Here is a 14,542-nt window from a genome sequence, read left to right as displayed (position 1 = left end):
CATTGTTGGATGAGATTTCATAGTGTAGATATCATTTTTGCATGAGACTGCATCGGCAACTGAATATACAAACCTCTGTACCTTTGTTTCACTGTTTTTTTCAGGGATTGAAAGGATACTGGATATTGATTTTGACATCTTCCTTGCACAGTACCGTCCAAGACTCGAGGGAATTGCTTCCTCTGGTGAATACAAATATTTGGATAGATATTCCGTTGATATGGCAGTTATACACTGTTTTCAAAACTTTCACAAGTTCACTTCGGATTTGGTCAAAGGAAATATAAATGACACGGCGCCAAAGAGTGCATTTGACTTGCTTTGTCGTTGAACTTAAAAGACATTTTCATTATATATTTTCGAAGAAACGGCCATATTTCATTTTTTCACCTTTATGTATGACAGCTTTGAAATACAAAGCATTCTAAGCAATATATTGTTGCTTTGTTAGGAATAAATTCCCGCTATGCCTGTACTAAAATTCATATAGTATAGCAACACTAATACTGGATAGATAGCCATACACACAGACATTTTTCAACACAGGACATGCACGTTCATGGGTTTGACAGAAGGGTAACGAACTGCATTTTTCAGAACAAAATATCATCATGAACACTAGTCGAGTTATTGACATTCTCGTTGAAAATGTTTATGACTTTATATATATATGATATATATATATATATATATATATATATATATATATATATATATATATATATATATATATATATGAGATGTAATCTTGTTGTATAGTAAATGCACGCCGTCCACAGTCTCTCTGATACCCGCCTAAGTGATAGACGATAAAGTTGTTGACAACACTCTGGCTTTAACCTACGATACATTTTTCGAAATTAATATTAGCTGACAACCTATAATAAGTAACGACGGAAACGGATCATGTACCAGTACTTGTTTGTTGTCTATCTAATGTGCTGTTCTGAATGTGTCTGTTACAACGAGTTCGTCACTGTGGAACTTTTGGTACTATTGTTCGGATTCAATACAAGAATCTAGTCATCTAATTTTGATAGGAGACAAACACAAGAATAAATGAAAGATGGGACTTTTCCGTGAACAAGAGAAAACAAAACCAACATACAAAACGTTTTACCTTTAGTGTGTATTTTATAGTACTTTACAATTACATTCCTTTAGGGGACATCAATCAAAATATATAAGAGGATAAAATTGTTTATTCGATATGAGGTTTTTTCAATTATTCAACTTTTCGATTGTGTAAATGTCTTATCAGTTATTAGTACATTATTCGGTATATTACAAAAATGTATTTCTCAAACGATAAACGAACCTTTATAACAATGTTTTAGACCTGGTCGAGGCTGTACTTTGTATTATGGTGAACCAAAGACATTTTACTGTAGAGATAACGTCTTGGAGACAGAGGCAGGGACACATGGTGCACACAATTTATAAAAGGAAACCAACCTTTGAGTGAAAAATTTACTTTTATTTGGCGTCAAGTAGACTGTTTATTCATTTTTTCTCAAATCAAATATAAATTGTGTTGTAGCCCTTAACAACACTTTACAACATTTATAGATTAAAAAACATCTAATATTATACATTTAAAATAATTTAGGTCCTTCAGATCTGCAAAATGTTTGAGCAGGTGCGGTAATCTTAAGGCTAGAACGTGCTAGAACAGATATTTACTATGAATTTTTTTAAAAAACCTTCTGGTCCACTTAAGGCGGAAGTCATTTTAAAGCTCTTGGTGAAAGAAAGTTTTTCGTTGCCCTACCTTTTCAAAAGTCGAAAATTTGATTTATCAATTGAGTCAACACGGGTATGGTGACCATTTTTCAATTTCAAATATTGGTAATTCTAGGATTATTTATTTCTCTAGAACCAAAATTTTGTTCCGCCACCCCTAATTTTTATTCTTGATTTCGAAAGGGAACGGCTGAAAGTTTCATCGGGAAAAATTGTGCAAAAATTGTTTTAAGTATTTTATTTTCGAGTCGCGTACTACCTCAACTATAATTTTACTTTTAGTCTTTGATATCATGATCCATATTTGATAATTTCTGCGTATAGATTTTGAATTTATACTATATGGATGCAATATAAACTAGTTATGAATACAAGATGCGATAAACAAAAAAGGAGTTTACTCGTAAGAGTTCCCCGCTCTATGAAAAAAACCATGTAACTTGAGTCACACAAAAAGAGTTTACGTTCGGCATTTGACGAACTTGAACTGGCCTGAACAAACATCAGTCGATACTATAGTTTGGTGTTTTTTAACAACTTGACTACGAGTTGTACACACAGTCAAAAAACGATCAATTTCTATGCAGAGTGTTTGTCATGGTTATCATAAAGCCACTCTAAGATGAGTATAATTGAACTCTACTTGGTCCTGTTATGTTGAGTTTCAATCCTTTTATTTATTAGAAATTGTACAGAGGCTAGGTAAAATTACATTCATGCCGTGTGATATTAAGAGAACAAGAGATGGGCGAGGAACTTGGCAGAACACAAAAAAAAATTATTTTAGGGTTGCATTAAATGCAAGGGAATAATTCCATGATTTACGTCATTTTCAAATTTTTGATAGAGAACGTATTTCTTCTGAAAAACAATTTGAAACATAAAACTTAAGGGCAGATCGACAACACATGTATTCAATGGAAAACGGTCGATTGTCATCATTCTATCCGGCTTTGTAAACTCGACACGCGCATCTCGTTATTGTTATCTGTCTAAACTATTATTGAAACAAAATCTGGCAAATATTATTCATGGATATGATGCATGCAAAAGTGAATCTTTAACTAGGGGTCTTCATAACATGATTCTGTCGATAGACCCTTCTAGTTTACTCAAGACTTCTCCCATGTTAAGTTATCGTCTCGACTTCACGCTGAGTTTGATGCCATTCTTCGGTGATATGAAACCGGTCTTGCCAAGTTGTACGGGTATCTGCAGGCAAATGTGGAATATTTGTCCTATTAATAGATCTTCAAAGGAAAAATGATATCTTGTCGCAAAAAACAAGAAATATTTGTGTACTTTGGATTAGTTGTCATCATGATTATTTTAAGAATGGCATCTGTTTATACTCCTTATGACTAAACGTTCAATAACATTTACCCCCATGGTTCAATGCCTGTCATAGTGTTTAATTTATGAACAGAGGGCAAATATGACCAGATAACATCACACTGGGCGGAATTTAGTGTCTGTAAATTTGTTTTTGCTACGAACGAGTAACACAGTGTAATTGGCATACCTCCGTCTCCGCACAGGGCTCAAAGGTGAAATTCTGAAACACGCGCACAAGACCAATCTTAGCTTCCATCAAGGCAAATCTCATTCCAATACAGTTACGAGGACCAGCTCCGAACGGCAACCATGCGTAAGGATGACGTTTCTCTTTCTCTTCTTTCGTAAATCTAAAAAACAAATTTCAACAGTTGACGTTTGTATAACTGATCATTACGTAACGAAATTTCATCAGCGCTTATCAATGTCAACTTAAGCAACGTTGAAGCCATTGTTGCTCAGTTCGTAACAGGAAGAATACTTACCTTTCCGGGATGAATTTTTCGGGATCAGGGTAAAATTCTGGATTATGATGGATTGTATAAAGTGCCACGGCAATGACCATGCCTTTAGGGATGTGAATTCCAGCGATAGTGACATCCTCTGTACACTGTCGGTCAAACCTAAAAACGAATAATTTTACATCCCTCTGTAAACATTCCCATTTTTATTGTCTTGTTGCATACTTTCGACAAAGTTTGGTGCATGAACATGCTAAAGCAGACTGTGAGAAATTCCACCCTTGATTGGTCAGTTGAATTTATTTGGTTAGTATTTCTTAGCTAACGATGTCATAATCAAAAGTTCAATCCAGCGAGTATTGCAATTGTATAGAGAATTGCTGACTTGTGAATTCCACTTTCTATTTTTCCATTCTGCTCAAATCAACGACGTTTACAATTTCCAATACACAGGGTTCTTTTCCTTCGTAAGTATATTGCCCTCATATTTGGAGTCTCAGCATTTTACAATACATTTCTGGCCTACCACTTGTGGGGGTTCATTTTGAAGCTTATGGAGTAAACAGAGTTTTCACAGCATAGTTTTGTGAAAATCCAAAATTTAATTTTTCCCTTGCAGTTAATGCAGGGATAGTGGCCATTTTGAATTTTAAGTGTAAGTAAATATTTGGTGATTTGTTTCTACAGTACCATATTTTGTACGATGACCCTAATATTTTATGTTTTATTTCGAGAGTTAAGGTTTTCTTGTGGAAAGTCACATATATTTAAGTCCTTCAGTTTCAAGGCATGAACTATCTTAATATTGAAAATAATACGGTTGCATATTGTTAGGACAAATACAGAATTTGCGAACTCTGCTGGGTGGGTAATGCATCTTTTATCAACATATATATTACAGGGACGAATACACTACCACACAGTCACTTGCCTTAAAGCTGGTGGATACATCCTAAGAGCTTCACAGACAACCATATCCAGATAAGACATCTTAGAAACAGCCTCATAGGTAGGCTCGCCATATTTCGCCATTACGTCATCGATTTCTGCGCACAGCTTCTCTTGTATGTCCGGATTGGTTGCCAAGGAGTAGGCGAGAAACCCCATCAAAGTACTTGTTGTCTCATAACCAGCGAAAAAGAAAGTCAGTGCCTTAAACAAAGAGAATATTACTTTTGATTTCCGCAACTGAAAAGACATTATCCCCAAACGTTTTGAATCGTAGAATTCGGTCGGTCTAAAGATAGTGAATATGGAAGAAGTCGTATAGGCACCGTAAAGGGAAAGCGCCAGTCTGGAATCATTTGCCTTAAAATAAGAAACGCATTTTTTCATAGTTGAAGGAAGTACTGCAATTAAACTTCGACTTAATGACGCTTCAGGAGTTATTTTTTTATTCAATACCTGTATATTTTCATACCTATAATGTTTTTCGTAATTACAGGTACGAAAGAACAAAATTACTCCAGGCCTTTGGCTTCATTCAGCTACCGTAGTTAATAGTTCGCCATATTTGATCATTATGTCATCGTCCGTCAAGACTATACATCGCTCAGTTTTACTCTTTGTGGATTTTGCAAATGATTTGAAATGTAAAGATTGTTTGTGTTGCACTCAAAGTATCAATATCTTCAAAATTCTAGTCACTGCAAGGCAGAAACTACTCATTCACCTGTCCTAATATTTCCTGATTTGTAAAACCTTTATGGAAGTTATCATCAGAGTCCGACTTTCCATCCCTGACGAATGTGACATCATCATCATCTTGTTGGGCTTCATTACTTTCGATGTACTGTTCATAAACTTCGTGCGCGTCCAACATCAGTTGTAAGAAGTCAACTCTCTGAAAATGAATTTAATATTATTTGTAAATGAACAGTTTTCAAGAAATGCCGTATAGAATAACTGCTATTAAGGCAAAGGTCATTTTAAGATGGTAACTTTCCATCACAATTGTACCTCGGAGCTAAACCATTTAACATCCGATTCATACGAAAGATTTCGCTCACCTTTGAAGAAGAATCTTGGCTTTTTCTCACCGCTATGGTGTCCTCTGTTAAATCAGTGAAGTAATTCATGATCCTCTTGGGAAAGAACCCGATATCCAGCCAGTTGAGGAGAGGTACCAAAAATGGGAAAAAGACTGGAATAATATTTAGAAACGAAAAAGACAAACGGGTGTTTTAGATGAATAGTATTGCTCTATTGCAGGATCGCCCACTCTTCCTCATTACTTCTTACTAACTACGTGTGTGTACATATATATATATATATATATATATATATATATATATATATATATATATATATATATATATATATATATATATATATATATATATGTATATATATATATAAACACAAAATTACTTCAAGTACAAAGTAATGGTGTCTGTTACTTAAGTTTCATGCATCCTGCAATCATCATACAGATATATATATATATATATATATATATATATATATATATATATATATATATATATATATATATATATATATATATATATATATATATATATGCGGCTCGTGCGGCTCGAAGTCGTACGGCTGCGCGAAAAACACCAGTATACGATGACGTCAAACAGAGAAAAAAGACATGAGATTATGTATTTATCACATGAACAGTCTTCTTATTTTTCTTTTGACATGGATGGATCAAAATTATTGTCACAAATTGCCTGATTTTTGTCGCGATTTGTGTTTTGTTTACTAGGATTACTTTCATTTTATGAGTAAAGCGGTCCGTCACCAAGGAGATATGCAAATGATTTACAGGTTCTTTCATTCATAAACCCGACCAAGTTGAAATTTTGATACACCGAATCGTATCTCCATCAATCAGACATACGGATACGGTCATGTGATCGTGTCAATCATTGTCTCGCGCTGTCCCGACGCTAAAGCAGGTCGGTTATCGGTTATCGGAGGACATCGCTTTCACGACGAATAGACATAGTGTTCAGAGATATTTAGAATATTTCCAAATATCTTTATGATGTAAATACAACGACACGATCGAAAAAGAAGTTTTCATTCTGAGAGATACCGTGGCTTTTAAAAATATCACACGTTTACGACCTTGGCGAGCCCGAAAGATTCGATTTGATGGCACACAGAGTGTACCTCAATGTAGGCACAACGCTGCCGTCACCGGTCTCCGCCGGTGTCAACTCGTCGATCCCGATCTCGGTCTTCCACGTTTTCGTCTGGACTTTCATTTTTGCAGTGACACATATCTCGCCCGTGGATACATCCAATTCTTTTTACTTAACGGAAACTATGTTCTGTTGTCCGAGTCAACTTTCGATACAGCGCTGCACTGCAGAGTCTAGACTACAGCTCGACAGCTTATGTCTTCGTTACAGCCTATACGCCGCGGGTTCGATTCCGATCAAGAATTCATGGAATTTTTTGTTTGATGAAGGAAATGTATTGTTATTCGTCGAATTACTTTATGCTTGTGCCTTCTATGTCGCTTTCCCGAAGATAATACGGTAGTTTTCGGGTGTCTCTTCCAGCCAGGATCGTCAGGTACGACGTCTACATTGAGCGACGCTACTGAGCCATTAAAACGAACGACGCGCGGGATCCCCTAAAGCTTTAGCGACTGGAAATTTCGTTGAACATGCTTTCCATGCTTCAATGTCTCCATTTATCGGGTCACCTTTTTGTAAAACTGTCATGACAGCACGGCATACATACATACATACATACATACATACATACATACATACATACATACATACATACATACATACATACATACATACATACATACATACATACATACATACATACATACATACACACACACACACACATACGTACTTACGTACGTACATACATACATACATACATACATACATACATACATACATACATACATACATACATACATACATACATACATACATACATACATACATACATACATACATACATACATACATACATACATACACACACACACATACGTACTTACGTACGTACATACATACATACATACATACATACATACATACATACATACATACATACATACATACATACATACATACATACTCGAAGATTGACAAAGGCAAAAGGAGATTCACAATTTTTTCATCATCTGCTCATCTGTTCGTCGATTATCATCACAGTACATACAGTTATATATGAATACACACTTCGATACACACATGCGATACATTATGACAGTTGAATACATTCATCAGTTGTTTTCTAAATTCACTTTGAGAAGACAGTCTTGACATATTTATTATCTGTTCTGTCTATCTGTATGATCAAATGATACTTACACATTATCAGTAAGACTGGATTTACAAACCCAAAATCAAAGGCTTCTTTGATATTCTTGACAAATGGATGGTCTGGTGTTTCCTGTGATTTGATGTCAACACCAAAGCCAGCACTTGCTATGCTATCCACAACGTAACCACCAAATACACTACAATGCGGGAGTGACGAAGAAGAAATTGCATAAGGGCTTGAATTTGAGGGGTAAAATTTATTTGTACATCTTATAACTAAATTTTAGTCTGTTCAATGAAGTAGCTCAGTCTTAAAGAGGCACTCCCACTTAGTAACATTTTTAAAACACATTTTTTAATGCCAACGGTCGATATTTGACGTGGCGACTGCGCACGGATCGCGAGATATCGATAAAAACATGTCATTTCCCGAGCGTATTTTTCACATCCCGAAGTTTCTGATTATGACCCGAAATCCCCCGAAGGTTTGTTGTTGTGCTGATGGACGATATTCTAGGGAGTCCAAAAACGTTCGAATGACGCTCACTGTGAAGACTTTATATACATCATTATGCCTTTAGCTCAGGTAATTTTTTTAAAAACTTCTCCTTAGTTTTTGTCGTTTTCATTATTCTCAATCAGATGTATTAGACTTTTAACCAATACCACAGAGATATCAGTTTTTACGTGTAAAGTATTAGCCGCCTGTGATGACTACATTTTGTCGTCTGCCACACGGTTACGCGTGGTTCGATACATAGCGGCCGCGACGTGGTATGGGTCTGCATACCACGCGGCGGCCGCTATGTATCAACCAAACGTAACTGTGCTGGTCACCTATGCGAATTCTGGTGGAATCAGCAAACTTTGTTTTTCGTTTTTTTGCCGAGTCAGTGAGACTCGGCTTTCTCCCGCGGGACATGACCGATCGCCGACGCGAGTGGTACTGTGGCGTACAGACAGCAGCGTCAGCGTAGACTCGTACTCCATAGCTTAGTTGACAATGGCCCCAGTGCCGAACGTTCGATGTTCGGAAGCTGAATTTAGGTGGGCCACCGGAATTCAAACTTTTACTTTTTTGAGGACATGTTTTTATCGATATCTCGCGATCCGCGCGCAGTCGCCACATCAAATATCGACCGTTGGTATTAAAAAAATGTTTTTTTAAAAATGTTACCAAGTGGGAGTGCCACTTTAAGGACATAAAACAGCAACATCAACAAACACTATTGTGATATCACTTACTCTTTGCACTGGAAACTTGTGCCTTCTTTGCAGTGTTTCTCCAAAATTTTAACCATTGTATCCGCAGCGTTGTTGACGATAGGTGTCATCTGTAATGTATATTGTTATTATGTAAGTAGACATAATTCTATAGAGTTGAAATTATCATTCGATTTTTAAAGAACTATCGTAATCTTTATGCTGTAAAATACTGCTAGCAGTGCCTAAGATGATCCATTATATTCCAAACTCACTTTTCTCATTTTGGATCCACTAAATGCAGGTGTTAGTGTGTTCCTCTTGTCCTTCCAGTTTTTATCCACAAGCATTGACAATCCAGAATCCAGAGGTTTATTGTTAATGGGTAGAATCTGGAAGGTAAGGAAATGTCACACAACCAATTAGTCATATATTTTACTAAAGATATCCGTTTTCGTCAAATAACTATACTGCTGTCCCTTTCAAGCATAAATGAGTGAAAGCCTGCTGCACGATGCACCGTAATGCCAGCACTCTTTAGTTTCTTTATGACGTTTTTTGTATGCTATGTGTAACTTTCCGAGTCTAATACATCGTTTATTATGTATATCGTCTTTCGAGATTTCCCATACCGGAGTGTGTTACTGACCTACAGTAGTTGAACATTCGTCTGAAATCCAAGTTCTTACCCTTCTATTATAAAACGACGCGAAATTTTTCACACAGATTTGTTTACAAATCTCAGGGTCAGCAAAGACTAACACCGGCTGTCTTCCCTCGTAAGTCCTGGAAGGAGAAGAAAACACCGAATAATAGAGGATCCATATTTAACAGTGCCATCAGCAGACAATGGGCGAGATCGACTCATCGAACTATTGATGGAAATAAGCAACAGTTGTTATAAGCCAATACAAGCATTCGAACATGTAAGATACCTTTATGCGCCAAATGTGAGAGCCTAATTTTAGGATATGACGTGTACACGTTGCGACCTCAGGCGTACTACAAAGTTGTATTCGGGCCAAGTAGTTACTGCAGTGATTCAGAAGAAAAATTCACTCATCGAAACTAAAATCACGCCTAATTTTATACTTCAACCATTTCAACATTTAGTTTTGTTTCACACTTACCCAAACACTTTGCCATACTTGTTAACCCACTCGAGGTCCTTCTTGTATATTCCCTGTAAAATAATATCAAAGATGAACATAAGATTCATAATCGACAGAATGACTAGCTTTCTTTTCCATCATCAAAATGTAACACGGCAACATACACTGCAATTTACAATTGCATATTAATATACGTCACTCGAATCCCAAGATTGACTGAGAACTATTAGAAAGACAGCCGCTGACAACTTGTGTGGATTATATTTGTAACATTGCAAGATATTACGATGGCATGTTGTCCTCAAATTACCATATAATACCAAAGGACGGTTCTTTCTTGAATAGATTCATCAAGTAAAATTTACATTTGACTCTTTACACAAAGTGGCCACGTTAGTTCTTCTTTCGAAGTTTACAGAACATGCGATATTTGTAGACAATGCAAACCTCGATTTTCTATGATCCTCATAAACGTAATAACTTCGCGAGAAGGATATGTTTATCTTACCTGATGTGAGCTATTTCTATCCCGTAAAATCCAGAATTTATGAGAATGCAAACATACGTCACAGAAGCGAATGAGACCTTTTTGTATTCTTTGTCACAGTGGATATTTATGAGAATTTCCTGAATAAAACTTTAGAATACTCACAGCACTCATCTCGAATATGTTGCCAAAAAGTGGCCACGGTTTTGGTCCTGGAATCCCCATCTTTTTGAATGTCGAAAACGGCCATGTCGCGTACCTTTACGAACAAAAAGAATTTAACCCAAGAATTATCCACGTCTTGGTAGAAGCCCTAGGGTTTCGCATAAGATGAGCAGATCGCCCTTTGGTTATACATTCGTAACTGACGGATTAGACTGTCGCGATGCCGCACATAACAAGTTTTTATTGATGTCAAGTATTAGCAAAAGATAAATGGAATACATTTAGAAGCTCTACAACGAACTTGGTTTACCAACAGCTTGGCAGTGTATTATAATCAGCTACGATCTGTTGTTTTACAACAACCGATCAACACAACTTCCGTCACTTTTTTGTGACACTGAATACAGGATACATGTTTTCCATAATACGCACTTGCAAGTTCGTATCAACTTAGCTATTTCATTCTTGACACAAGTTATGTTGTATTATAGGTTGTACCGTAGATTTTGTTTTGCTTGGGTCTACGGTTGTACCACAGAATCGACGTTAATATGATCTCATTGGAGCTGTCTCAGTGACTATATGAGTACTAGACTATTCCACCACTGTGCTTTATCGCAGAGCTTTACGTTCACACCACTATCTACACCAGTCTGCTAAGTATATCGCTTCAACCATAGCCATGACTGTCACCTGAAGTTTATACCTTCAATTTACTCTGTTGTGGTATGCGTAGGCCCTCAGACTTGGGCAAGTCTAACCGAGTACAAGTAAGGGGATCAGCCGCGCCCGGCAGCCGCGCAGGGGGCGATATGGAAGTCATGGGATAAGTCACCGAAACCTGCTGATAAAAATGGCACGTGCGCAGTCGTGAAGAAGCACCGTAGCGGTCTCTGAGTACTCGAGTAAATACACCTGTATTCAAAATTTAAATAAACCCATAAACGTAGCTATCACAAGATTTATTGGTTTTCGTTAAAACTCCACTACCCACTTTATCACCCTTTGTACATTCAGTCGTGCGCCACCAACAGGGTTATCAAGAGGTTATTCTATAAAACGTATGAAACGCCATACAATACTTGGACCGAACATTTTTGAGCAACGCACATAACTGTTTGGTGAAATATCACCATACTTTTTAAGGACTCTGCCTTCTAAAACACATAAACAAATTTAAAACAGGTACCGAATGACAATGGTTCAAATATGAGTCGGGGTTAACAATACGTGCATTATCGTATATGCGGGCTAATCATATGTTGCAAGCAAGTTATGATCCCGAGTCCCTTGCTAAAGTCTCGGGGGCATAACAAAATCCCGGACAGATCGGCATACTTACAGGTAGAGAAGGATCACCACTGTGATGACAAGGAGAAGGGACATAGATAGTTCACAGCCAAAGAGTTCCATGCTCCTGTTGTCCTTGTCGGGTCATTCCACAAACTGGCGAGAGGACACAGTACATCTAGATGCACGATGCGCGCGCACATAACTGACGTCATCGGCACACGCCGCTGAATTGGTTTATTGAATGTGTAAACTAGGTCAGTATAGCTCCCAACTTTGTACTCTAAGTCTTTGTTTACAGGGCTGGTGCAATGCGAATAGACATTGCCTTACATAGTCAAAACAGGTGACGCGCTATGTTCAGGTCACCGATCTACTGTATAGTTGTCGTATCTGCATCTATGGCAAAAAGTTAAAAATTAATTGTTCAGTCTATGCTGCTGAGAAATGTGACATGAGAAGTACAGGATGAATATGACTCAAAAAAAGGAACAGAACAAAGATAATCACTTAAAAAAGTTGCGCTTTATGAGAAAGGTGAAGTATGGCTTAATTTCGAAGGCTACGTCACGATAGAGGTGGTCGCGGTTGTAGATATAGATACATACGCGGGACATCGGACACGGCTGCTATAAATTCGCACAAATTTTGTCTAGGTCGCATGCGTAGCTGATGTTGTAGCTTGCAGTCTGAGCCCTTAATGAGTCTTTTCTGGTGTTCATCAAAACATTAACAGTCGTCTAATGAGTTGTATTTTCGTCGTTTTTGCATGCGTTATTTCACAACAATGTAATCTAAATTTACGGAAAAACATTTCTTTGTGCATATTGATGTCAGAATTAACATAGACAGTGGCGTCTTTCGCACACAGTCCAATTTTCCGTACCTATATCGCGTGGCTTGCTCATGTTTGTGCGTTTACAAGTTAATTCCTCGGTATCTAAGTGTTGAGAGCAAACACATCGATTTGTTTGTCCTTTGCACCAAACATGTACTATCAGTTATTTAACGAAATGTCACCTTTGTGACTGGTTAATGTAAATGAGACAGTATCTGTCATCGATTGCAAAGTACCTCAATGCAATTTTCATGTCCAAAAACACAAGAATCTGCAATTCTTTGGGTACGGGTCTGAAATATTCAAAGAGATCGAATTTAAAGGTGAAGTTTGCTTCAAACTAAGAAATATTCTTACCTGTATGACAACATAATGGTGTTTGCTACAACCCTATTCGAAAAATATAAAGTGAACAAAACGCATGACTTCTCTCGTCACGCAAGAAATGGGAAACTTCAGCAGGCATTTTAACCGAATGCATATTACGACAACGAGGGCGCTCTAAATTCCCACGAGTAACATCGATATGCAGATCAGTTTACACAAGTTTGACTGCAGAGCACATGGAGACTGCCATATACACATCTTTGAAAATATCGACTTCATCATGGTCCACAATATTGGCACCAAGGAAAGGAATCAATGCATATGTGACGTGAAATGATTTGCATATTTGCTAAAAAGCAATTGTGAATCTGTAAAAATTTCATCAGCTTGAATTCTGTTGTATACGAGGTGATTCACCATGCCTGTAGTTTTGAAGTCCAGAAGGGTCATCAAAGACGACAAATGGCGACAAAGGAATATTGAACCGTCTTACATCTTATTTAAGTGAATTTAGGGTAGCTCAGTGACTAAGGAGAAATAGTGCGCTGGTTTCACTAGGGAGAGGTAAGTGAATTGATAACACCTATTCAGTGACATCCATGCAATGAAACGTCGATACAGCGCTGATCACTCTCGTCTACGTCCAACACGGCATTTTTTATAGCAGAAAATTACACATCAGATCTGCTCTGCTGAATAAGACATCCGCTTGTTACATCCATAGGGAGCAGTAATTGCACAATGATACTGACCTGCGCACCATGGCGATTCCTCCATTAGCATCTAATGTATGTAAAAATTCATAGAAGGGAGGGTCTATAGTGACCTCTTCAGGTCTGCTTTCCCAACTTCGTTCAACGGACACATATCCGTACGTTTACCTTCCTCTACAGCTAATGAAAGTAAAAAGAAGCGTAAGCATGCAAATAATTGAACAATATGGCGATTACAGTTAAGAGAAAGATACCGGTTCAAACATTTATTTGGTCGCTCGCTATTAAGAATGCATGTGAAACGCAGAATTAATGATATTCATCCGCATAAAGTAAGAACCTGCAGTTACTCTGTACCGGCAAAAGACTTTGAGGGCATTTTGAGTTGCCCAGTGTGAGATGGCCGTGCAAATATCTCGACTCACTCGACTGATATGCGAAGGTTTGTCAGATAATTCATAAAATACAGAATGAATATCAAAAATTGTGATTTTTAAAAAAGTATGCATATAACCTAAATTTCAAATATCTGTGTATCTGCCGTTAAAGATTTTCCGTGCACTTGTCGTCTAACATTTATGTTGTTTTCTGTTCTACAATTCAAGAATTGGTTAT

The 14,542-nt window shown here is 37.2% G+C and overlaps 1 protein-coding gene across 1 annotated transcript; it reads right to left on the bottom strand.

Annotated features, from left to right (window-relative positions):
* Window positions 1–1,469: 1,469 nt before the first annotated feature.
* On the bottom strand, window positions 1,470–12,261 carry LOC139133878 (cytochrome P450 3A8-like). The gene is made up of 13 exons (XM_070700647.1): window positions 12,102–12,261; window positions 10,760–10,853; window positions 10,126–10,178; window positions 9,685–9,781; window positions 9,271–9,387; window positions 9,038–9,126; window positions 7,841–7,989; window positions 5,549–5,682; window positions 5,212–5,382; window positions 4,471–4,691; window positions 3,564–3,701; window positions 3,266–3,428; window positions 1,470–2,955 (listed from the first exon to the last, which is right to left on the bottom strand). The coding sequence occupies exons 1-13, from the start codon at window positions 12,170–12,172 to the stop codon at window positions 2,878–2,880; spliced, it is 1,575 nt and encodes a 524-aa protein (XP_070556748.1). The 5' UTR covers window positions 12,173–12,261; the 3' UTR covers window positions 1,470–2,877.
* Window positions 12,262–14,542: the final 2,281 nt, after the last annotated feature.

This window comes from Ptychodera flava, chromosome 5, assembly GCF_041260155.1.
Source record: "Ptychodera flava strain L36383 chromosome 5, AS_Pfla_20210202, whole genome shotgun sequence".
Taxonomy (NCBI): domain Eukaryota; kingdom Metazoa; phylum Hemichordata; class Enteropneusta; family Ptychoderidae; genus Ptychodera; species Ptychodera flava.
The sequence above is the reverse complement of the archived record's forward strand: the minus strand, read 5'-3'. Positions and strand labels throughout refer to the sequence as shown.

Bases quoted from the DNA above. Each gene is read 5' to 3' on its own strand.
- LOC139133878 (XM_070700647.1), bottom strand. From the start codon at position 12,172: ATGGAACTCTTTGGCTGTGAACTATCTATGTCCCTTCTCCTTGTCATC. The intron at 10,854-12,101 runs GTAAGTATGCCG...TTGTTCGTAAAG, and splicing joins GTGGTGATCCTTCTCTACCT to GTACGCGACATGGCCGTTTT. The intron at 3,429-3,563 runs GTAAGTATTCTT...TTTGTTTTTTAG, and splicing joins GAAAAATTCATCCCGGAAAG to ATTTACGAAAGAAGAGAAAG.